The sequence below is a fragment of the Crinia signifera genome, chromosome 5, assembly GCF_055691185.1.
Source record: "Crinia signifera chromosome 5, ASM5569118v1, whole genome shotgun sequence".
Lineage (NCBI taxonomy): Eukaryota > Metazoa > Chordata > Amphibia > Anura > Myobatrachidae > Crinia > Crinia signifera.
Window position 1 is genome coordinate 127046168 of NC_139221.1, and position 23494 is coordinate 127069661.

Sequence of the window (23494 nt, forward strand, 5' to 3'; positions counted from 1 at the left end):
TTTGAACGTTGTGTATTGTTTTAGTGTCGGAATTTCATGAGAATGTTTGCGCCTCTGTGTCTTGAATAGTGCTGGGCAGCAGGGAACTGCCAAACCTTTATCTGCATCCCCCAGCTAGATGCTCAGTTGACAGTGACAATGCGTTATGTCCTATTGGACCAGTCTCTTATTTAGGTCTGGCAAGTAGCAAGATTTTTTTTGTTGATTGATTGATTTGTCTTAATTTATTAGTGATATTAAAATGGAAGTTCAGTTGGTCCCAATAATTTGCCAGGTGTGAAAAATGGTGGTAGCCATTCGGCTAGCCAAAAAAACAGCACTTATTCGGCCCCTCTACAGTATATTCAATTGCTGATTTTACCCCATTTTTTACTACATTTTTGCCTATGCCTTTTTTCACTTTTGGATTAATCAGCATCCCACCCAAAATCGGTCAAAAACATCCACAAATTTGACCAAAGTTGCCCAAAATCCCTATAGAAGGGAACTTTTGTAAAGCTTATCTACATTTGGATATAATTAATTTTAAGAAGAGTCTAAGTGCCACGGTCACAATCTCTATTCACAATCTCTCCATATATGGAAGTAGACACACCCCTTTGGGTGGAGCATGTCACGCCCCCTTAATGGGGCACAGTGCAAAATTTTACTACCAACTATAATCTCCCTGAAACTAGTTTTCAAAAGTAGGCAAGTATGTAATGCTGTATATGTTTCAGAAATTACAAGAATGAATGTGACATGAGGGAGACTTCTGGCATGAATTTATCAGGTGAGTGTGTTGCAGATTTCATTTTCTCATACTAGCTTTTGCTATTGTGCTGATGATGATGCATTGTTTGTACACTTCTGTTTGGGAATATATATAATGCCTTGTTCATGTTATTTATTTCCTTGTATTTGAGTACAATATTCATGTATCCATGTCTGTCTCCAGAAAACTATTCAGCTTGTCAATATAATTGTATTTCTTGCACCTGCTCATATCATGTTGGCCAGTTTTGTTATATCAAAACTGGGCAGATGTAAGCCTGGAGAAAAGCTGGAATCGAAGGGGATAATGTTCCAGCCAATCAGCTCCTATAGCAGTCAAGTTACCGGCTGGGTAACTCGTAGCACCATCCTCCCACCGCCCTTTCCCCTCTGTTCGATTCCGGCAACCCGCCTGGTCCTGGCGGCTGTTGATATCGAATCTGCCCCTGGGATCAAACTGTGTGTGCGCTCCATAAGGATTCAAGCCTGGAGAATGCGACATCTCAAAATCCAGCCTGGCTAAACCATCCCAAGGCATCACACTAGTGTAGCAAGTGAAGTGTTAGAGTGTGCATATAGATAAGAACAGATGCTACTGCATGTGTTAGGATTGTGTTTAAACTGTATCCTATATAAAACAAACCATAGGAGGGCTATACATTGTTTGTTTGTTTTTTGTTGTTGTTTTTTTTGTTCTCTTTGTGTGCGACTCATTAATTTGTGAATATGACAGAGTTCTTGATTATTGGAGAAACTTGCTGGAGTCTTTGCCAGCATTTATGCCAGCGTGGCAAATGTGGAAATAAGGAACATGAGGCTCTTGTATGTTTATGCTGTGGAAGATGTGTTTATGTAGTGGAATCTGATCGTAGGTACCAACACTTGTCAAAACATTTATTTCTGTCCATATTATAATGAATTGGGAGGATTTGTGGGTAGATCCAATATACAGATGTCCCCCGCTACATTATTGCTGCATACATCCGTGTTCTGTAGCAAGGCCAGAATGCGCACACGTCATGGAATGATGCTGCGTACCTATCGCTAGCCAGCTTTCATTAGCAGAGAGAATGCTACATGCTGTTTGCTTTGCCGCAAATAGTGTAGTCTGAACCAAATTTAAGATATTCCTCCGTCCCAATATTACAGCTTTTTAAGCTACCAGAACATTTAACCCATTCTTACTGCAGCCTAACGTTCCCCACGCACCCTAACCCTCCATGTCATACTTTCATGCTATTCACATTGCTTATAACACATACTATAGATTAATATTGTCCATATAGACTTGTAATACCGTTATATATATATTGCATGTTCCATTTAGAATAATCTCTTTCATTTAACAGATGTGTCTCTTACCCAGTTACTGATGGTTGAAAGTGAAAATAAATTCAAAGCTTTGAAATCCATTGCTGAACACTGCCTTGATATTAACCCATTTGAGACCCAAGAGATCCCAGAACAAGCACGAACGAATTGGGGCAGTAAGGTACAAACTTATTACTACATATTCACATTATACTGTACATTAACACTTCCATTCTTTAGTCTGTGCATATTCTTAAGTATAAGCATAGTTGCATCTTCAGCACTTCTTGTATTCATTTTATATGTGCACCTGTAAATTAAGCCTTTCATGCAGGGCCGCATCAAGGCAAGTGGGGGCCCAGGGGCAACAACTTTGTGGAGGCCCCCACAAGTAAAATGGCTGCCAAACACCTGCACTCCGTGTGACTGACACACACGCTGGCCTGCACATGTCAGCAGCAGTGTCACTTGAGCAGCAGACACTGACAGCTCAGACTCTGTGGTTCACAATGTGTTGAAGTGAAGTCCATTGGGACACTGACCCTGCGCTACTCGTGTCTGCTCTCCATAGACTGGCACTGTTAAAGATCAGCTGAGCCACCAGAGGGCATTGACACAGCAGAATGTGCTGCCACTGTACCTTCCCTTAATCTGGGCCTGCTTTTATGTTTATTACGGATTTTTCTAGCTCTGCACTCAGTAGTTGATATATCTCTTTCACTTAGTGTAAGCTTCTGTATATACCAATGTATAATGTCAACTAAGCAAGCAGACATCATACTTTGCCTTATTTTTGTCTGTAGTAATCCAGTATTTTGAAGTTCGTTAAATTGGCCACATAAAGTGGGCATGTGTGCAGTACTACAGTGGGATCGGGGGTTAAATAGCCATACTATTTCAATATGCCTTTAATTATGCACTTCATACACCCCTATGCTTAACACGTCATCTACACTTTTTCCATAGGTGACTGAATTACATAGAAAAATGGTAATTTCTTACATACAGTGACAGTACAAAGGTTTTTGTTGGGTAAAACGAATTATTTTTGTCATCTACCCCAACTGGAGTCCATCAATACTGTTGTATTTCACGTTAGCAAAACAGTCAGCTTTTCAGTATAGTATATATTTTGCTGGAATATTACAGTTGTGTTTGTTTATTGCTCAGATAGGTAAGCTATATTTTATTACATTATGTTTTTCAGAAGAATCAACATAGTTTTTCTATTCCCATCCATTTGTTGCTTATCCCTCCACATGAAGAATCCGCTCTGGAGCAGATGACAGGTACACTGACTATCCTGCGATACATTGTTTATAGGCAATATAACGGAATATATGTGCTGGAGCCAAAGCCATCATCCCTAAGAAGAGAGTGCCCCTAGTGTTAGAGAATATACTTACAGGGAGCATGCCCTCATAAGCAGGATGTGTTGCTGAGGCTGGAATACTGTATAAGCAACAACCGTTTTACTGGGGGAGGGTTATTTTTTTTCAACCACTCCCAGTTATTCTGGAATTTTCCAGGAAATATTCTCTGAATATCAATCAGTCTTGCTATGTAATCTATTAGACTATCACACATTGCACAGTATTTGTGATAAAGAAACTGAATGTGTCAGTAATTATATAGTATGAAACTGTGTTGCTAAAGGACTGTTATTTTTAATAATTGCTAGTAATGTGTAACATTTGGCTAGCACTATGCAGGATATAGGTACCTATTTAGTGCAGTACCTGCCACCCTTTATTGTGGTTATTATCTGCAAATAGAGTATATACTGTATATGCTACAATCAAATTTACAGTGATTACTTTATGGTATGTGCACACGGTGGGAACTGGCAGCCGTCGATATCCATTTGATATGGACTGCTGGTGGGGTGCCGGCATTGGCTGATTGGCTGAGAGGGAGGGACGGGATGGGGAGCAGGGGCCATGATGCATTGAGCAACATGGCCATCGTTCTGAGATAGTACAAATAGACTGTGCTGCACAGTCTATTTTTACTTTTGATTCCAAGGCTGCGGGGCCGCAAATCAGGATCAGATGTGGCCAAACATGGGAGGTAATTCTGGTTTGTTCTCACCATTGCGAATTTGCAATGGTGAGCGATGTTTATGGGCTTCGCATGCACATATACGGTTATGCACATGTGCAGTCCATCTGCGCGAGCAGCCGCGGCGACTTGTGTTGTCGCTGGCCCATTTGCACAGATCAGTGTGGGTGCCGTGTGGCCGCAGACTTCAGTGGCACCTATGGGAACGCCCAGCGTTTCATAAGCTTCCCCATGCAAACGCTGGGTCTTCCCAGGGTAATTCACGGGTGCTGGGGCGGGCCACTGATGTCACAGGATGTCTGCTGCCCGCCTTCTTCCCATAAATAGGTAGCCGCAAATCTCAGACACCAGAGAGTGTCTGAGATTTGCGCTCACCTTAGAAATCATTCGATGGTCGGCAAAACACCCATTTGCATGCGTGCGGGCAAATTCGGATTTTAGAATGACCTCCATGGTGCGATTTTGACTAACTTTCTATAGATTTTCACTATAGTCAAAATCGATAGCCAAAACGGCACCATGTGTACACACCATAACATAAACGCAATGGTTTAACCCCTTCAGTGGCAATCCCGAGAATTTTCCGGGCTGTGCCTCAGTGCCCAGTCTGGCAAGCCCAGAAAATTCTCGGGATTGCCACTGTTTACAGCCGGGCAGTGTTGCTGAGTTCAATCAGTGAACTCATGCAGCTTCAGCGCTGCCCGGCTCCCTCTCTTCTGCAGCGCCTCCTCCTCCCCTCCGGGTTTTGTATTGAAGTCCCCGGCGCCGGCTTATGACAAGCCGGCTGCCGGGGACAGGGATGGGGTGCGGGGGCGCAGGTCCGGGCAGCCGCTGATTGACAGTGCAGCGGTGCTGCCTGGACCCAGGGAGGCAGTGGTGTTTTTTTTTTAAGGGAGCGCTCCCCATAAAAAACTCGCCCAGTGGGGAGCGCTCACAAAAAAAAAAAAAAACCACCACTGAAGGGGTTAATGTTATCTTGTAGTTGAAACATTTTTTTATCTTAATATTTCTTTTACGTTTATAAAGTGCAACTGAATATATGGCAATCTAGAAATGTGTAATAATGGTAATCTAACTTTATTATATATATATATATATATATATATATATATATATATATATATATATATATATATATATATATATATATATATATATATATATAACTAACTTGTTTCTGGAATTGTCCATGATTTGCCATATTACTGGTACAGGTTGAGTATCCCCTATCCGAAATGCTCGGGACCACGAGCATTCCGGATAGGGGAATTTTTCGGTTTTTGGAATAAATGTTTTTAGCCATACTTACCTGTCCCCTGATGGTGTCTGGTGGTCCCTCGGCGTCCACGCAGTCCCCGGGCATCCACAGCAGGCCTCCGGCATCTTCTCCAGGGTCTCCAGCGGTCCCAGGAATTCATTGCGCGAGTGTGCGCGCACACTTGCGCAATGCATTCCTGAGACCGCTGGAGACCCTGGAGAAGATGTCGGAGGCCTGCTGTGGACGCCCTGGGACTTGGTAAGTATGAAAAGAGGGTTAGGAGGGGTAAAAAAAAATAAAAAAATTTGAATGATTCCAAAAACCACGGTTTTTGGAATAATTTGGATACGGGATGCACGGATACGGGATACTCAACGTGTACCAGTAATATGCAGATTGTCTAAATGTGTTTATATCCGTAAGTGTGTTATATATGTGCTCCTTATTGATGTATCTTTGATGATGTTGTGTGGAGAAAGGGGGGTTATGTATGGATTAATCCTGCTGCCTTCAGTCTGGGGTGTCTTTATCACATTCACTCCTGTTTGGAAATAATCAGTACTTGTTTCCTAGCACGGTGCCCCCGATTTTGATTGCACTGCATCTTAGACAATCGCATCGCATGCAATATAACGACATGCGATGCGATGCGATTTTTAATTGTACAAGCACCCTGATGGGTGCTTACAATGTTATATGCACCCCCTTTGGCAACGCCACCCCCACTATCAACGCCAACCCGAAGCGTGCCGACCAGCGGCGGTACGCTTCCTCCAAACTTTTCATACCCCCACTATCCACGTCTAGGTGGAATTGATTTTAGATAGTGTGGCAAGCCACCGAGCCCGAAGCGTGGCGAGCGGACACAGATTACTTTACATGTATTCTGCGTATTCATGTATTTACATGTATTCTCGATGCGCTCGCCCGCTTCGGGCTCGTATTCTGCGTCCCCTCGCTGGGCTCGGTGGCTCGCTACGCTCTCCACACTATCTGAAATCAACTCCACTCCGACGCCGATACTGGGGGTATGAAAATGTCGGAGGACGCGTACCGCCGCCCCTCACGGACTCGCTGCGCTCGCCACGCTTCGGGGTGGCGTTGACAATGGGGGTGCATTTAACATTGTAAGCACCCATCAGGGTGCTTGTACAATTAAAAATCGCATTGCATGTCATTTGCTGGCATGCAATGCTATGCGATAGTTCATTGTACAAGCACTCATGTTAATTTCGCATCGCACACCACTAAGTACTGTATGCGAAGGGCGCCGTGCTAGGAAACAAGTACCAATTAATCTGTTGCCCCACCAGTCCATCCGACTGCTCTTACACCCTACCCAGCCTACTGAAGAATGCACATTCTAATAATATTAATAAATAAGTACCAATAAGTCTTGTGAAACTTTGGTCATTGGGTCCATCAGTGCCACATGAGGGTAAAGCTATTTCTATATTTTGGTCTTTGCACTAGAAAAGTGACTGCAATTTCTGCTGATATATCATGTCTCTCTGTATTTCAGAGTACAGAACTGATATTCAGCTCACCGATGATGTAAATTCTTCTTCTGATAGAAGTAATTCTTGTAAGTTTTTTTTTTTTTTTTAAGATGTTTAAGATCCTATAAATGGGTGTAGTGAGAATACTATTGTCTAATTCAGTAAGTCTCATTTGTGCCATATCCTCAGGAGGCTCGTTACAGTGTTTGTGATGTTACACATTGCATGGCACATTTTTGTTCACTTGGTACTCTGAATGCATTTTGGTAACCTCCTAAAAAAACGTAATGTACTTGTGACGAGTTATGGTATCTCGTCATGGGGTCACCAACTGCAAAGCATCTGCTTCAGGGTATGTTCCCACTTGGAGATGTGTTTTCCCTCATGGTACAGTGATCTGCACAGTGTGGTGCATGGGGCAAGAGGAAGAATGCAACATGGTTTGCAATTGTCTTTGGCCACTATAACAGGGATGTTGATTAGAGAACAGTGTTTATGAGGTAAATTTACTAAAGTTTATAAGGAACTTGTGTAATAGCACAGCGCCCGGCTACGCTACGTTTACAGCGTAGCCCAATGGCTGCCTAGCGTAGTGACTCTGTGGCAGTCCAACGGCTGCTTAGTGTACTTAGCGTAGGGACTCCGCAGTTGCCCGGCTCTGTCCCCAGCGTCCATGGCTCTGTCCCCGTCGTCCATGGCAAGCCTAGTGAGCGCCTCTCACACAGCGCCCACAGGATCCCCTCTCTGCTGGCGGACGCCGGTGGAGAGGAGATCATGCAGTCGCCGGAGGAGAGGCGCTCCATCTATCTGAGACGCTCCTGCGTCTGAGTAACTATTGTGGCAGGGTACAGTAACCTTGCTGACAGGGTTAGGGGTTCGGTAGTGCGTGCGTCTCCTGCACAAAGAGGGGGTGCGTACGCAAGTGCGTCTCATGCACAATAAAGGAGGCATTTGCCAGTGCTCCATGTTACATACTGGCAAATGCCTCCATTTGAAAATCCTCGCCAGCCCGAATGGTGGCGAGCGGACGCGTTATGCGTCCTCCCGACCTTTTCATACCCCCACTATCTACGACGACGTGGAGTTGATTTTATAAAGTGTGGCAAGCGTTGCAAGGCGAGCGGAAGCGGATTACATGTAAAGTGATCCGCATCCCCTCACGTGGCTCGCTGCGCTCGCCACACTTTATGAAATCAACTCAACGCCAACGTGGATAGTGGGGGTATCGGCACGCTTCGTCCTGTCGTGGATAGTGGGGGTGTTTCAGGAACACAATCACACCTGCCATATCATAAATCTGAGACATTAATGACGACATGTGTTATCTGTTAACTGGATTTTAGTTAATAATAAAGAAGAAAAAAGCAAATTAACAAATTACAATAATATCAATTTATCAAGACCACCACTGACTCCTCCTCTGTCTGCGGCAAGTTAAACATTGTTCTGCAGCCATTACGCAGTCCCTTCACCTCTGAGTACGTAACGCTGACTGACTATGCTGGCCGCGGGAACACTACACCGAATCTGACAGGGATGCTGACTCTGACAGATACGCTGACTACGCTGGCCACGAGAACACTACACCAAATCTAACAGATACGCTGATTACGCTGCCTGCGCGTAAACTATGCTGATTCTGACAGTGCCTCTACGCTAACTACGTAACTGGCGCCGTGATAATACACAAGTACCGTTTCTAAATATGAAAAGCGATGATATTGCCCATAACAACCAATAAGATTCTGTATATCATTTTCTAGGACATCACTTCTTTTCAATTTTTTTTCTTTAGTAAATTTACCCCTATGAGTCTACAGAGTAACAATTAATAGGGTTAGTTATATGTAATGTTACACAGGATTGACTTTTCCAATAATTCCCAGGCAACAAATCCGGTTGACAACAAATGCAAGCACTTTCTATCTCTACGGTCGATAGCAACGCACGGAACCGCATATCACTGTTGCCTGGGGTTATACACACAGAGAGATCCATGCTTCATTTCTAAGCGATCAAGTTAGATTGCTTAGAAATGGGGCTGAAATCACCCCATGTGTATGTGTAAGAGCCAATTTGAAAGTCAGGGCACACAACTGAACATCCAGCAAATCGCTCACTATTTCCTAGGCTTGATGACGATGTAGTTGTGTGTCCAGACAAGGCAGATGTCATAATATCAGCACAGCCTGCCATAGTGTATAATGCGGATGTAGGTACTTATGTGACTGGTTGGTAAGCATCCTGTTTATGTGTGCAATTCTCATAGTAAGTACAATGTAGAATCTTCTGGTTCCATGTTTGTCTGACCCTACCTTGTTATACCTTTTTTATTTGGATTACTACTTTGGATAGTAACAGGAAGTGGGTCTGGGTGTGACTGTGTGGGGTGTTTTCTGTATTCCGTGACCCTGTGTCACTCTGTTTTGCTTTTACAGTCTTTTGTTGTGGAGATTTGTTTTTGTCAAATACTTTTTTAAAAACATGCTTTTATAGAGCAACTATCCAAGGGATCCACTGTTCCCTTGGGTTTAGTTTGTGGTTTATACATACATACACAATGTTCTATTTTATTTTGGTATCTATGCTACCAGCAAATGAGCAGGTGCCCAAACAGATGCAATACAGTACATTGATTATTTTATATATGATGTAAGATGGTTTAATATGATGTTAAAATAGACAATCTGTCGTGCAACATTTATGTCTGAGCTGGGTTCTGCTCATGCATCAGTGATATTTGGCTGAACTGATTTCTCCATTTGAAATAATACGGAGCCAGATATAGGTGGGACATAGCAACCTACAGCGGGATTCCAACAGTCATTAGTCCGAAGTCAGAATCAGTCTGCTGAGACTCAGACAGTGGGGTGAGCGCAACAAAACCCCTAGGGTGGCCAATCCCGGGATCCTGGGATTTGGCCACTCAAACACCGGGATTTCAATCCCGGGATTTGAGTTTCCAATCCCGGGATTTCGGGATTAGACTGCGCATGCGCAGTCTAATGCCGGGCAGAGTCTGGGTGGGTTCTCAGACTCTGCCCGGCTTCTCCTGTCCCCGGCAGTGTGGCTTTGCGCAGCATGATGACGTCACAGGTCACGCTGCGCAGCCCACACAGCGGCTTTGTCCTAGGCGTGCTGCCCTCCCACCCTGGCTGTCTGAGTCAACAGCCCGCCCGGCTCCAATGTCAGCCCGAAAGCCCGCCCACCCGCCCAGCTCATCGCACACCCGCCCGCCCTGCTTATCGCCCACCCGCCCGGTCCAACCGCACCACAAAGTAAGAAAATATGCGGGGGGCCCGGGCAGTTTTTGTATTAAGGATGCCAATCCCAGGATCCCGGGAATCCCGGGATTGGGCATTTTTCAATCCCGAATTCCGGGATTGAAAAAATGCCCCGGGATTGGCATCCCTACTTGCCACCTATTCTATTCTCCCTCTATGAAGGTTGTGGACCCCCACGAAGGAAAATAGCCTATGTCAGTCGGGATCCCAACTTTGTCTTAACAGTCTGAATTCCGACGTTGTTGTAATGTCTGTCGGAATCCCAACTATCGGGAGGTCACCCGGCACCCACCAGAAATAATCTCCCTTTTCCTAACTATGGGCCTTATTCTAGTTCACTCTTAAGGAGGCCACACACGCACCGATGCGGGCAGTGCGATGCTGTACGATGGGGTGCGCGCTCCCGCGGCACCTCATCGTACAGTACAAAAAGTATGTGCTGCACATACTTTTTGTACTAGCTTTTTCTAGCACAGCATCGCATCGCATGCACATCATATGCACAAGGCATACGATGCGATGCTATGTGTGCTAGTTAAGCCCACAACGCACGCCGGGATCGGTGCGTGTGTGGGCTGCATTAGAGGCAAATTCCTTCTCAGATGGACAAAACCATGTGCACTGCAGGGGGCAGATGTAGCAGTTGCAGATAGAATTAGATTTGGGTGAGTTATTTTGTTTCAGTGCAGGGATACTAACTGACTGCTTTATTTCTACACTGCAATATAGATCTCACTTTGAAGAAAAATCCCACCCAAATCTAATTATATCTGCACACGTTACATCTGCCCCACCTGCAGTGCACATGGTTTTGTCCATCTAAGAAGGAATTTGCCTCTAGAAAAAGCCCTATAGCACTTTGCTGGGGTCCCTCCCTCGAGATCCTAACCATTCTTCAATATTTAGCAGTGGGAAGATGACCTTTGCTTGTACCCGACACTAGTGATCTGGTCTTTAGAGCATGAGATATATATATATATATATATATATATATATATCAACTCGCCGATTCCCGGCCACTTCTCGCGGCCACGCCCCTTTCTCGTCCCGCGGCAGGCGGGACATTGAATCCCGTCTATAATTTCTCGGTCGAGCTGACCGAGAACGGGACGGGTCACGGCTGTTAAGCCAGCTCGACAGCCGTGACCCACATTGAATACCCCCTTAATATCCCCCTTAAGGCGCAACTTGCTTTTAAAGCAAAACCAGGTTGTTTTTTGGCCACTTTAACTCTAGCAGCAATTGCACTGAAGCCCACAGATTATAGGCTAATATATTTAAGCCTGTGTTTATATGACGCAGAAGTCACTAAAAATCTATTTAAAGAAATAGAGGGATGACAAGAATACTATTTGGAGAGACAGTGTGCTCAAATCTCTGTATACTGTAGTTTAAATGTATAGATAAAATATAAATGTAGGTTGTAAAGCTGATCACTAGACTGTGGATAAAATTGTGCACATTATATGTTTTGTTATCTGAGCTGCTGCTTCCCAATCAGTTTAATCTGTCTATCAGCTTTAGATCCTAAGGGGAGGGTATTAAGTTATATTCAATTTGCCCTCTCTACGGAATATTGTGGTGTACCCATAATATATTATTATGGTCCAGTGTTTGCATTAAACACCACTGTCTTCCCTGTTTTAGAATTAATCATTAATGTTTTTGTTTGGATCTATTTTTCGTGGTTGCAGCTCAAATATACAGCACAGCAATATCCTCATTGTCCGGGGAACCGATGGATGATGGACCAAGTAGCCAGTCAGAAAACCCCTGGAACAAGCTGCAACCACTGTGCATTAGTGAAGCCACATGCTCTGGTGAGTAGGTCTGAGACAGGAGCATAGTAGTGATAAACCCATAAATACACGTGAAATTAGAATGGAAAACAAAACTGACATGTCCTGGGGTCTACTCTATAGGTTATCATACTTTGTCCTCAGGACCCCAAATAGTTCATGTTTTCCAGGTCTCCTCACAGAATCACAAGGCAATTAATTAGCTCCACCTGTCAGTCAGTAATGAGTACACCTGTGCACCTGCAAGGTGAACTGGAAACTGAGCTGTTTTGGGTCCTGAGGAAAAGGTTTAAGAACCAATGATGTAGTGCAAATATATTTACAAGGATTGTTTTTTAGGTTATTAAACTTACACTGAAACCTGCCAGGTCACCATTGCACACTTCATCCATTGTGCACCCAGCTTAAGAATATTAATCAAGGCTGTACACTGTGAACTAGCACTAATGATTATCACATTTTTATATAATATGTATGTTTTTTACTTTATTTTTGTAAGTTATATTTTACAGCCATAGGGAGTTATGCAATCCCGAATCACCGCTGTCTGTCCCTCCCGACAGCCTTGATCCTGGCCCGTTTACGGTTTGCCGGACAGGAAATTGGCAGGCGGGACATTGAATGGGGCGTGTCCGCATAACGGGCGGGGATTGTCGCTATACGGATGGGATCGCGACAATCCTCGGCAGAACGGGCCTGACAGCTTTTAAAGTCGGGCTCATTCTGCGGTGATGCCTCTTCAATGCTGTCGGTAAAGACAGCGTTGAATAGGGCCCCGCTGCTAGTTCCCCTGTCGGAAATAGCAGCAGAGGATTGCATTCCCCCCATAGTAGCTGTAACTTCTGGAATCAAAGACCTTAGAGAAATTAACATTGGTTTGCAGGCACTTTAAAATGCACAGTAATATTATAATAATGTTTATGGGGGGTTGTGTTTTTTTGTTTTCATTATATTTCTGATTTCGTGCTGTTGCAGATACCCAACCAGGGGTTTCACGGCCTGTTACGCAGTGGAGTGGTGAAGATGATCTTGCCGCAAGTCCAGACAGTAGCACCCCAGAGATATTACTGCCCCATCTAGATATGTCTGCAATTGACGCCATTGAAAGCCATAATGAGATTTCTCCCCTGAATGTTTCAGAAACCTCTAAAAACCCTCAGCCATCTGAAACAAAAGCTGGTGCACAGACCGCTGAAAGCATGGATTCCAGTAGCAACTCTGGTCGCTGTAGACAAAGTAGACTTTCAGACACCAGCCTGACATCTCCCATCTTGATACCACTTACTCAGGAGTCCCGATCAGATTGCTCCGGTCAGATACCCAGCTCCCCACAGGGCAGTTTTACCATAGGCAGCAAAGCCCTGATATGTCCAGTTTTGTCTCGTAGCTCAGACAGTACAGAGAACCGACCTAGAATGAATCTAGGACATGTTTCACCAAACCATGACAGGAACAATGAAAGGTACTCGCTGAGAAGAAGGAATGTAAGGAAGAGGAAGCTTTCTTCAGATGGCTCAGAGAGCACACTTTCTGACTTGGAGCAACAGATGCCTAAGTGTGTAGACAGGTCACATTGCCTGAGCACGGTGTCTGGGGAGGAAGGCATTACTTCAGTGACCAGTGCGGACAGCCACGTGCAGACTGCCCCTGATAAGCAATTAGGGGACACAAATAGAACAGGGCCTATTTCTGATGAAGGAAGGACAGAACAGGCTGTCACAGCCGGCTCAGAAAGTCCCAAAATTTGCAGAAAAACTACAGTTAAAAAGGGGGGACCGTCAAAAAAACCTAGTTTAGAGTTTGTGGTGAAACAAAAAATGCTGCCAAGCAAAGGCTCAGAGATTACACAGTCCCTGGCAGAGGGATCAAAAACAAGCACGGCCAACCCAGAAGAAGCATCTCCCAGTACTACATGTGGCCAGCCCTCTACTTCCCAGGCCACAGAGAAACACGTTGTACCTGGCCTAGAACTGGCAAGAGATAACCTGGTGAGAACTTCTTCTCTTTATTTCTCTTGAAGGTTTGATACATCCCTGCCTTGGTAAGAGCGGTCACTGTTGCAGTGCTTCTTTTGCAAGTCATGTTGTCGTGTGTTATGTTCTCAGTGACCAATTCCACTTATATGCTTAGTAATTAGAGTGGGGGCTGCCATGCTGCATTCTTCATGTTGCATGGTCTACAGAATGCTCTACAAAACGAGGCCACACCAGCACCTTACTCTAGCAAGAGGGATTCATATCTGCCCAGTTTCTCTGCCTGTGCAGTGCTGCTTCTATACAAATGTGCTACCTTGTGCTGTAAATCCATGCAGTTCTTGTGCCCAGTAGGTCCAAAGCCACTTTTGAACTCTGACACACAATTTTTATTAACTGCTTTTAATGTGAGTAGGTCATTTACAGGGTAATTATACATGACCCATGTATTACACATTGCTTTATGGGGAAGGTACTTATGTATTATCTGGGCTGCCGATTTTTTGATTGTATGCCTTAACTTAAGGCATACAATCAGATGCGATGCGATGACCCGATTTTTCCATAGGATTCAATGTTAAAATGGACTGAGTCCATTTTAACATGGAATTCAATGGGAAAAAGGGGTCCTTTTCATACCCCTACTATCCAAGTGGGCATGGAGTTGGATATAAACCTGTAGCGAGCCACCGAGCCCGAAGCGTGGCGAGCGAAGCAAGCCCCACGAGGGGACGGTATTCTGTGTCCCCTCGCGGGGCTCGCCACGCTTCGGGCTCGGTGGCTCGCTACGCTCGCCACAGGTTTATATCCAACTCCATGCCCACTTGGATAGTAGGGGTATGAAAAGGACCCCTTTTCCCATTGAATTCCATGTTAAAATGGACTCAGTCCATTTTAACATTGAATCCTATGGAAAAATCGGGTCCATCGCATCGCATGCGATGCGATGGACCCGATTTCAAAATCGGCAGCCCAGTTAGTACATAAGTACCATGGGGAATATTTAATTAAACATTACTGGAGTGAATAATTAAATATTCCCTGTATTTATAGCAAGGGTGGATAAGGTTATTAGTGACCAACGATGTCACGTAAAACCCAATTAAATAAATAGTATCAATGTAAACATGAGCTAGTATTTTCTCTACAAATAACTTTATAAATGACAATTTATTCAAAAGAAAATAGAATAAAAGCACATAAAATGTCTAAAAATACATAATAGATTATAGAAATAGAACATAAAATAAGATAAATAGATATGGGTTATCTTTTGTGTAGGAGGTAAAGTTAATAAGGACCAATGCGGTTCGTTTAAATGACTTCATCAGGACTTGAAGGTGTACTGGGATAGGATTTCTATTGGTCCATTAATAAACAAGATACTCTGGATGACATCACTTCCTGTTATGTGATTACTAGTTGTTAATAACACAGTCCACATGTTTGAGAAACAGTTGCTTATGTATAGAATATAGGTAGTTGCAAGTATATAAAAATGGGGTGAGTTTGAATGTAAAAGGTTGAAGACATGCATATACATTGTCAGTTTTAGTTTGTGCAGCACTTCTGCCACGCTTCCGGTATCTGCGGATCCCTTATGCATATACCTGGCGTCTCTGCCCACTTCTGGTTTCCTGGGTTCAGTAATTGAGTGTTCTGGCTCCCAGAAGTGTTAGGCTAGAACGTGTCATGTGACCACTGACATGACGCAGTGGCCATTTTCTTGGAAATGTATTCTGGAGACAGGACAAATAACCCATATTTTTCTCCCTTAGGGCCAAATGTATCAAGCTTCAAAAAATGATAAAGTGGAGAGTGATAAACAACCAGCCAATCTGCTCGTACCTCTCATTTTTCAAATCCAGCCTGTAACATGGCAGATATGATCTAAATGACTGGTGTTTATCCCTCTCCATTTGATCACTTTTTGAAGCCCTCATAGGGTTAAATTGCTCTATGGTCTTTAGCTTCTACCACCTCTGATGGGAGGTTATTCCACTTGTCCACTACCCTTTCTGTGAAATAATTTTCCTCAGATTTCCCCTGAACCTCCCTCCCTCCAGTGTCAGTGCATGTCCTCGTGTTCTAATAATTGCATTCATAAGAATGTTTCCCTCAATATATTTCACAGTTTCTGTCATGTATGCCCTTTCTTTTCTCTGCTCCAGTAATTCCTGATCTGTACCATGTTTTGTACACTGTATATACTAAGCTCATGTCTGGACAAGTCTGTGAGCATTAGCCACTGCAGTGACCGCTGATCTCATGCTCTAGTACTCTTCTTGGTTGAGCAGCATTTTCTTGTATGAACGTAATATTTTTTAAGCAATGAAGCATGATCCCTGTAGGATGAATGTTTGTCTGATGTTAATAATTTGCAATGTACCTTTTTGGGGGGTGGGAAATCAATCTGTCCTGTTCCTTACTATTGAGATATGATCCCACGGTCATTCATTGTCAACCACATTCTTATGAGGTGATTCAGGTTGGCTCGCAAGGCACATTTGGAGGGTGATTTAGATAGGTTTGCAAAGCACATTTGGTTTGTTAATGGACTAAACCATGTGCACTTCAGGTGGGGCTGATGTAACACGTGCAGAGAGAGTTAGATTTGGGTGGGGTTTGTACTTCAAACTGATATCTATATTGCAGTGTAAAAATAAAACAGCCATTATTTACCCTGCACAGAAACAATAAAACACCCAAATCCAACTCTCTCTGCACAAGTTACAGCTGCCAAACCTGCAGTGCACATGGTTTTGTCCATTAGCAAACCAACTAACTCTGCTTCGCAAACCAACCTGAATCCCCCCCCCCCCCCCCCCCCCCCTTGGTTTACTAATGGACAAAACCATGTGCACTGCAGGTTGGGCAGCTGTAACCTGTGCGGTATCCGGATTTATGATATATTGACTCTAGGTTGACAGTCATTAGGTTGATCATTAATGGATGACAGTGGGTAGGTAGACACCTTTAAATGGTCGACATACTCAAAGTCCACACAAGCAAAAGCTTGACATAGAGATGGTTAACACACATTTTTTATGTTTTGTTTTTTTAAATCGACTTTGTTCATTCTTTAGCATCCAAGTGGACATAGAGTGAGAATAGGATAGTGTGCCGAGCGCAGCAAGGTCGCGTGGTCAAAGCATGGCGGGCCATGCGAGGGGACGCATTACATGTATACATTGTCCATGGGATTGTATTTCTGGATTATACTTCAGGAAGCATAACCCATCAAATAAACTGACTATAATTGTATAGCACGGTAATGACCATAAGATTGCAATAGTAGCCCCTTAAAGGTGGAATAATTATCGCTTCTAATTGGAGGTAGAAGTTTCCTTATTTATTTGTGTCTGTACAGTATCCGAGATTGTGTAATCACTAAATAGCTGGATTGTGATCCTATTTCTTGTGCAGACTCACAATGATGGGACACCTTTTCAGTATATATACAAGCCTCCTACTGCTGACCTCTGTGCCCGCGTGAATGCTATACGGTGAGTTACATCGTATAGGCTAGGTACACAGACTGTTTCACTTGATACTTGGGACTTTTCCTTACCAGGGTGTAATCATTTTCTATCATATGTGTTCTTGTGCATCCCTTTTCAGTATTCATTTGAACCAACCATTACATCGCTCCTGGCCAATTTACGGCTCTCCAGCTGTTGTGAAATTACGACCCGGCATGCCCTACCACCTGCTATTAGGAACTGATATGACTGGCAGTGTATGATGGCATATGTAGTTGGACAATAGCTGGAGGGCCATAGGTTGGACAGGCCTGCCTTACATGCATTGGTGAGACTGCTACAATATGTAGGGCAGTATTCAATGAGGATAATTTGTGCTATTTTCGTGTTGGAAGGTGATTTTTTTTGGGTCAGAAAGCGAATCACCCTATTCAACGTGCACTTCTAGCCGTCTTTCTAAGTGATTTTCGCCGTGTAGCAAATCGCCATCTTTTCATGGTGAAGTGGAATGTGAACTTTTAAAATAAAGTTGTTGTTTTACATTTGGTGTAAAAAAATCTGGAATTTTATTCTGAGAAGTGGCATGCTATTTTTATTCATGTGCTTGCACATGAATATATATTTAATTTAAAAAATATATATTTTTTTTTTTTACACAAAGCAGCCAGCAGGGGGCCGGGAGCCGAGAGCCGCTCATTAGATATTCATATATTCACTGCTCCCGATCATTACATATGCACGATCGGGTGCAGTGAATACCTGGTCCCCTGCTGGCTCTCCCGGGGGGCAGCCTGTGCTGCCTGGCTCCAAGGGAGCCCACCTCCCCCCCCCCACATACGTTCTGGGGCAGGCAGGGAGAATTCCATCTCCCTGCCTGCCGCCGTCCTCAGGCTCCCTGCCTGCCACCGTCCTCAGACGCCGCAGGGGTTCAGACTCGCCGTCAGGGGCAGCGAGCCCCTGCGACGTTGAATAGGGGGGGACAGCGAGGCTCCGGAACACGGCAGGCAGTGGCGACTGTGCAGCGAATAATTTCATTGAATACGGCCCTTAGACTTTAACCCAAGGGAATTTGTGAAAATTGCCAAGCAAACACTTTTTATTCATTAAAATGACCTGCAAAGTTTACCTTTTATATAAGAAATATAATCTTTTTTTCCCGAAACATGTTATTTGAATTTATATAACAAATGTGAGCGACGTTGCCATTTTTAGCTGATATTTTGCAGAAATGTTGGCACTCAAAGGGTTAAAACTTCTGGTGATTTATAGAATACATGTATATTATACTGTGCATCTAACATATTCATCAGTAAGGAAAACTTTCTGATGTTGTGTAGCTTTTATTGAGCTGTAAACCATTGTGTGTATTTTATGGAGCAGTACTAAATACCTTTTTTAAAGACAAATGCTTATTTCATATATGGTAACAGTTTTTTTTTTACTAATTATTACTTACGTAGACCCCAATAAAGTTTTTTTTTTTTTAAGTATCTTTAAACAAACAAAATAAATCCGAGCTCGATTCAGCGTGATCCCGGCTTAATTGTAGTGAATGCTGTACACCTGACTGTCTCTATTGGGTTTGTAAACCATTGCAAGTCTTTTCAGACATATTAAATATATGTATATTTATACGGAAGAAAGGGGTTGACTCTTTTGGCGCTAATTTGTGTGTGCAGCACCACCAAAATTCCTCCTGTTAGTGAGGAACAGTATAGTAATGGATAGGAAAGGGGGGGATTGGGGTGCGCTACTCAATGTGAAATCTGTACCTCCCAAAACACAATTATTAATATAACATTTATTTAAAATTTCATTTCCTTGAGTTTTCGTCCACAATGATTAGGCCCAGTCCATGTCTGGAAAAATATTTCTTTTATTAAAGATCAGAAACCCGACGCGTTTCGTCTAAAAGACTTCATCAGGGGTGATAACGATTGGAAAAGATAAATTCGTACAGCTGATCCTGGTATGGAAAATTTCTGCTGATCGAATAATGTATTAAATCACAAATTTGGTCTAAATGGTAAGATCCAATAGTGGACTTTTTCTGGACTTTGATGAGTTGGTAGAAATCCTTTATATTATTAATAATATCAGGAAAGTGTTTTTCTATGACCTCCTCGCTCTGCATCCAAAGTGGGACTGCATCCCACTTTGGATGCAGAGCGAGGAGGTCATAGAAAAACACTTTCCTGATATTATTAATAATATAAAGGATTTCTACCAACTCATCAAAGTCCAGAAAAAGTCCACTATTGGATCTTACCATTTAGACCAAATTTGTGATTTAATACATTATTCGATCAGCAGAAATTTTCCATACCAGGATCAGCTGTACGAATTTATCTTTTCCAATCGTTATCACCCCTGATGAAGTCTTTTAGACGAAACGCGTCGGGTTTCTGATCTTTAATAAAAGAAATATTTTTCCAGACATGGACTGGGCCTAATCATTGTGGACGAAAACTCAAGGAAATGAAATTTTAAATAAATGTTATATTAATAATTGTGTTTTGGGAGGTACAGATTTCACATTGAGTAGCGCACCCCAATCCCCCCCTTTCCTATCCATATGTATATTTATGTATTTTCAGACTTATTTGGTTTGTGCATTATCCTCCTCTTTGCCATCCTTAGAGAAGCATATATTTGTGAGAGCAAAACACACTTCTAGGTAGACTGATTCTCATTGGAACAAATTAAGATCTAATGCCTCTTTACACTTGTCATTCTGGTAGCATCTTATCACATGTACTGCAACGGAACCTTAACACACTACTGTCTGTACTATATTGTAACATTCTGTCTCTCTCTCTGCAGGATGCCGGCAGACCTGTGTGAGTGGGCGCTAAAGATTCTTTCTGATCAAAAGGAAAAAGTACCATAGGTGCCACCAACCTGTTCTCAGACTCTATGTATACTATGGGGTATATTCAATGCCACGTGGCGAGCTATGATGACGAGCAGTGCTGATAGCTCGAGGGTCAGTATTCAACTGACCCCCTTTTACTCGCCGTTTCCAACTCGCTGGTTCTTTTCAGCTAGGTGGAAACAGTGGAGGCTTGTCAATATATGCATCAGGCTCACTGTATTTCAGAGGACGGCAAGGATTTCTCCGTAACATAAAATATAGTGGTCGGCCGGTAGTTGGACCGCTTGCTTGTTTTCGGTGATCCTTGCCGAAAACAAGCCACCTTCGCTGCAGCAACCCCCTCGCCGGCGGCATTGAATACCGCCCTATGTCTCAGCTGTGGCGCGTCGACCGCCAGGAACACCACACACAGATTACTGATTTATTAACTTGAGAACGGATTGCAGCCTGTTCTTAGAAAAGCATCATGAAGGACCAGTTACCATTTTTCTTTCATTTACTTTTCAATTGTGTTAAGAGGCAGCTGAGCTACATAAATTATATATTTTTATACTTTATTGAACTTTTACATTTATGCTGAAGAATTCTTAAATTTTTTCTAGAAAACAGTATCTAATAAAAATATAAAAAAAAACTGAATTTATATAAAGCATGATGTGTACTATATTAGTTCTTTGCCTTTGCTAAAATCCCTTCTGTTTGGCAGTTTGTGGCAGTCAAATCAGGACCAAGATCGAGGGCGAAATCTGCCCTACCTCCATGAACCTGCTGGAACGCTGTGCTACTGGTCCCCACAATATCGCCTTCACAGACAGAGCTCACCTACTGTTTCATATGTATGTGTAGTGTATTCTAATATGGAACAGGAAAGGGACTACACTCACACCAATCACAGGGAGCCACCATTAGTCTTATGAGTAACTTTATTTGTTTTGATGCCAAAAAAAAGTATCAAAATGGAAAATGGGCTGTCAGCTTAGCAAAAGTATATGACACAGGCATAATGCTAATCAAAGTACCCCTTCCCGGTATCATGTATTCTGTTAGGCACCTCTTAAACCAGGGCTTGGGATCGTTTGGTGTACAGCATGTTGGTCGACATGGGTCTAGGTCCACAGTTCAATTGGTCGTCATAAGCATTAGGTCAACAGTCAAAAGGTCGACATGGGTTTTTCCACAGTTTTTATACCCCAATGTCAACATGGACACAGTTTCAAGTGGACTGCATCCCCTCGCTTCGCTCGCGATGCTTCGGGCACGGTGCAGAGGCACTCCTGTGTTAGGTCGACAATGTCTAGGTCGACATGGTGTTTTTCACTGTTTTTTGAGCCGATATGCGAACTGTGAAAAACACCATGTCGACCTAATGCCCTGTTGACCTAGACCCATGTCCACCTATCCCCATGTCAACCTAACGGTGTCGACCCAATGCTTGTCGACCAACATGCTGTAGACCAAATGACTGTATCCCTAAACCAGTACATCACTCTTAACAGCTTAGTAGGCAGTTCTCAACTAGGCACCAGAATTTTTAACTTTTATGATTTTGTCAAATGAAAAATGTTGACACTGTGGTTAGGAATAGGGTTATCCTAGAAGCAGATTGTCAAAATGACCATTTTGATGTTTTATCAGGGATTAGCATGATCACTGTCCAAACTTCTCTATACTTATAGACATCTAGGGCAAATGCAACTTTAGGCACATTAGGAATGTGACCATAGCAGAATTACAGAAAGGAAGATGGGGGGAATCTTTTAGGTGCACATAGGGAAGTAGGAGGCTGGGGCATGCTTGGTCAGGCAAGGGGTAGAGAAACATATGGAGAAGGGAGATGACTGGTTTACATGGAGAGGTAGTGGTCAGAGGCCTATGGATAGGGGAGATGATAGGTCCATATGGGGTGGCAGAAGTACATATGGAAGATGGTAGGTGCACACAGGGCCGGCCTTAGGCATAGGCACACTAGGCAATTGCCTAGGGCATTTGGAATTCCTAGGGGCATCAGCAGCTTCTGCTGATTAAAATGATATGCAGCATGCCTATATTCTGTGTGTGAGTGAGGCTGTATCTGCATATGAAATAGTGTATTCATGGAAATCACTGTAACATAGCATTCCGTATGCAGGTACAGCCACAGTCGCACACAAAATATAGGCATGCCACATATCATTTTAATCATCGGAACCCCCTTGTGTGTGCTGGTCATAACAATGCAAATAAGACGAATTTTCAGCAAAAAAGGCACCCAACGTTAGCAGAACTGGCCAGGAGCTGCATGGCCTATTGAGACAAGATGTATGAGGAAACATCTGAATCCAAGCAGAGGTCACAGTATTAGCGGCTGTGCGAGTGCTGTCTGCGGGTGGGTTGGTTGTGCAATAGTGTTCAGCATATGTGTAAGGGGCATTATGTGTGTCATTTATAAATGCATTAATAATGTGCGACATATGTGTAACAAGCATTATGTGTGTCATGTGTATAAGGGCATTAATAATGTGCGACATATGTGTAATGGGCATTTTGTGTGTCATGTGTATAAGGGCATTAATAATGTGCAACATATGTGTAAGGGGCATTATGTGTGTCGTGTGTATAAAGGGCATTAATAATTTTCAACATATGTGTAAGGGGCATTATGTGTGTCATGTGTATGAAGGGCATTAATAAAGGTTGGCATAATGTGTAAGGGGCATTATGGTTATAAGGACATAAATAATGTGTGTCATGTGTAAGGGTATACTGTGTGGTATTATCAGGGGTGCCGAGAGAAAGGGGTAGGGGGTACAAATTACCCAGGCCAAAGTCTGATGGGAGGGCCCAGTGGGGGCCCTGGGCCCCCTCCCCTTAAGTGACAGCAGCAGCTGCAGCTCTTCTCCTCTGCCCAGCACACACTGCTTTGTGCTGGGTTGCAGTGTGGCCATGGAGGTGGTTAAAATACAATATTTTCTCAGGATTTTTTTCTAAGGGTATAATGTGATGAGTAATGTATATAAGGTAAAGTGGTACTACAATGTGATGTAACATGAATAAGGGACACTATCACATGATATAATGTGAATAAATTTGCACTACTGTGTGGCATAATTTGAATTGGGTGTAAAATTGTGTGGCCATGCCCCTTCCCAGCCAGAACGCACCCCTATTTGGGCTGCGCACCAAATGTGTGCACTGTTTCTATTTAAAATATTGCAGGTAG

At 43.3% G+C, this 23494-nt stretch overlaps 1 protein-coding gene across 6 annotated transcripts in view; it reads left to right on the plus strand.

Annotated features, from left to right (window-relative positions):
* Positions 1-22359, plus strand: part of LOC146080571 (uncharacterized) — a 31906-nt gene extending 9547 nt beyond the window's left edge. For 2 of the 6 annotated variants that reach the window (XM_083188014.1, XM_083188012.1), the window contains exons 7-14: positions 720-772; positions 2103-2245; positions 3272-3353; positions 6906-6968; positions 11861-11986; positions 12941-13953; positions 17365-17444; positions 20244-22353. In XM_083188014.1, coding sequence (XP_083044140.1) covers positions 720-772; positions 2103-2245; positions 3272-3353; positions 6906-6968; positions 11861-11986; positions 12941-13953; positions 17365-17444; positions 20244-20310 — 1627 coding nt within the window. In that variant the 3' untranslated portion in view covers positions 20311-22353. Of the gene's footprint in view, positions 1-719; positions 773-2102; positions 2246-3271; positions 3354-6905; positions 6969-11860; positions 11987-12940; positions 13954-17364; positions 17445-20243 lie in introns of all 6 variants that reach the window. The other 4 variants (XM_083188013.1, XM_083188017.1, XM_083188016.1 and 1 more) reach the window with 4 other exon arrangements.
* Positions 22360-23494: the final 1135 nt, after the last annotated feature.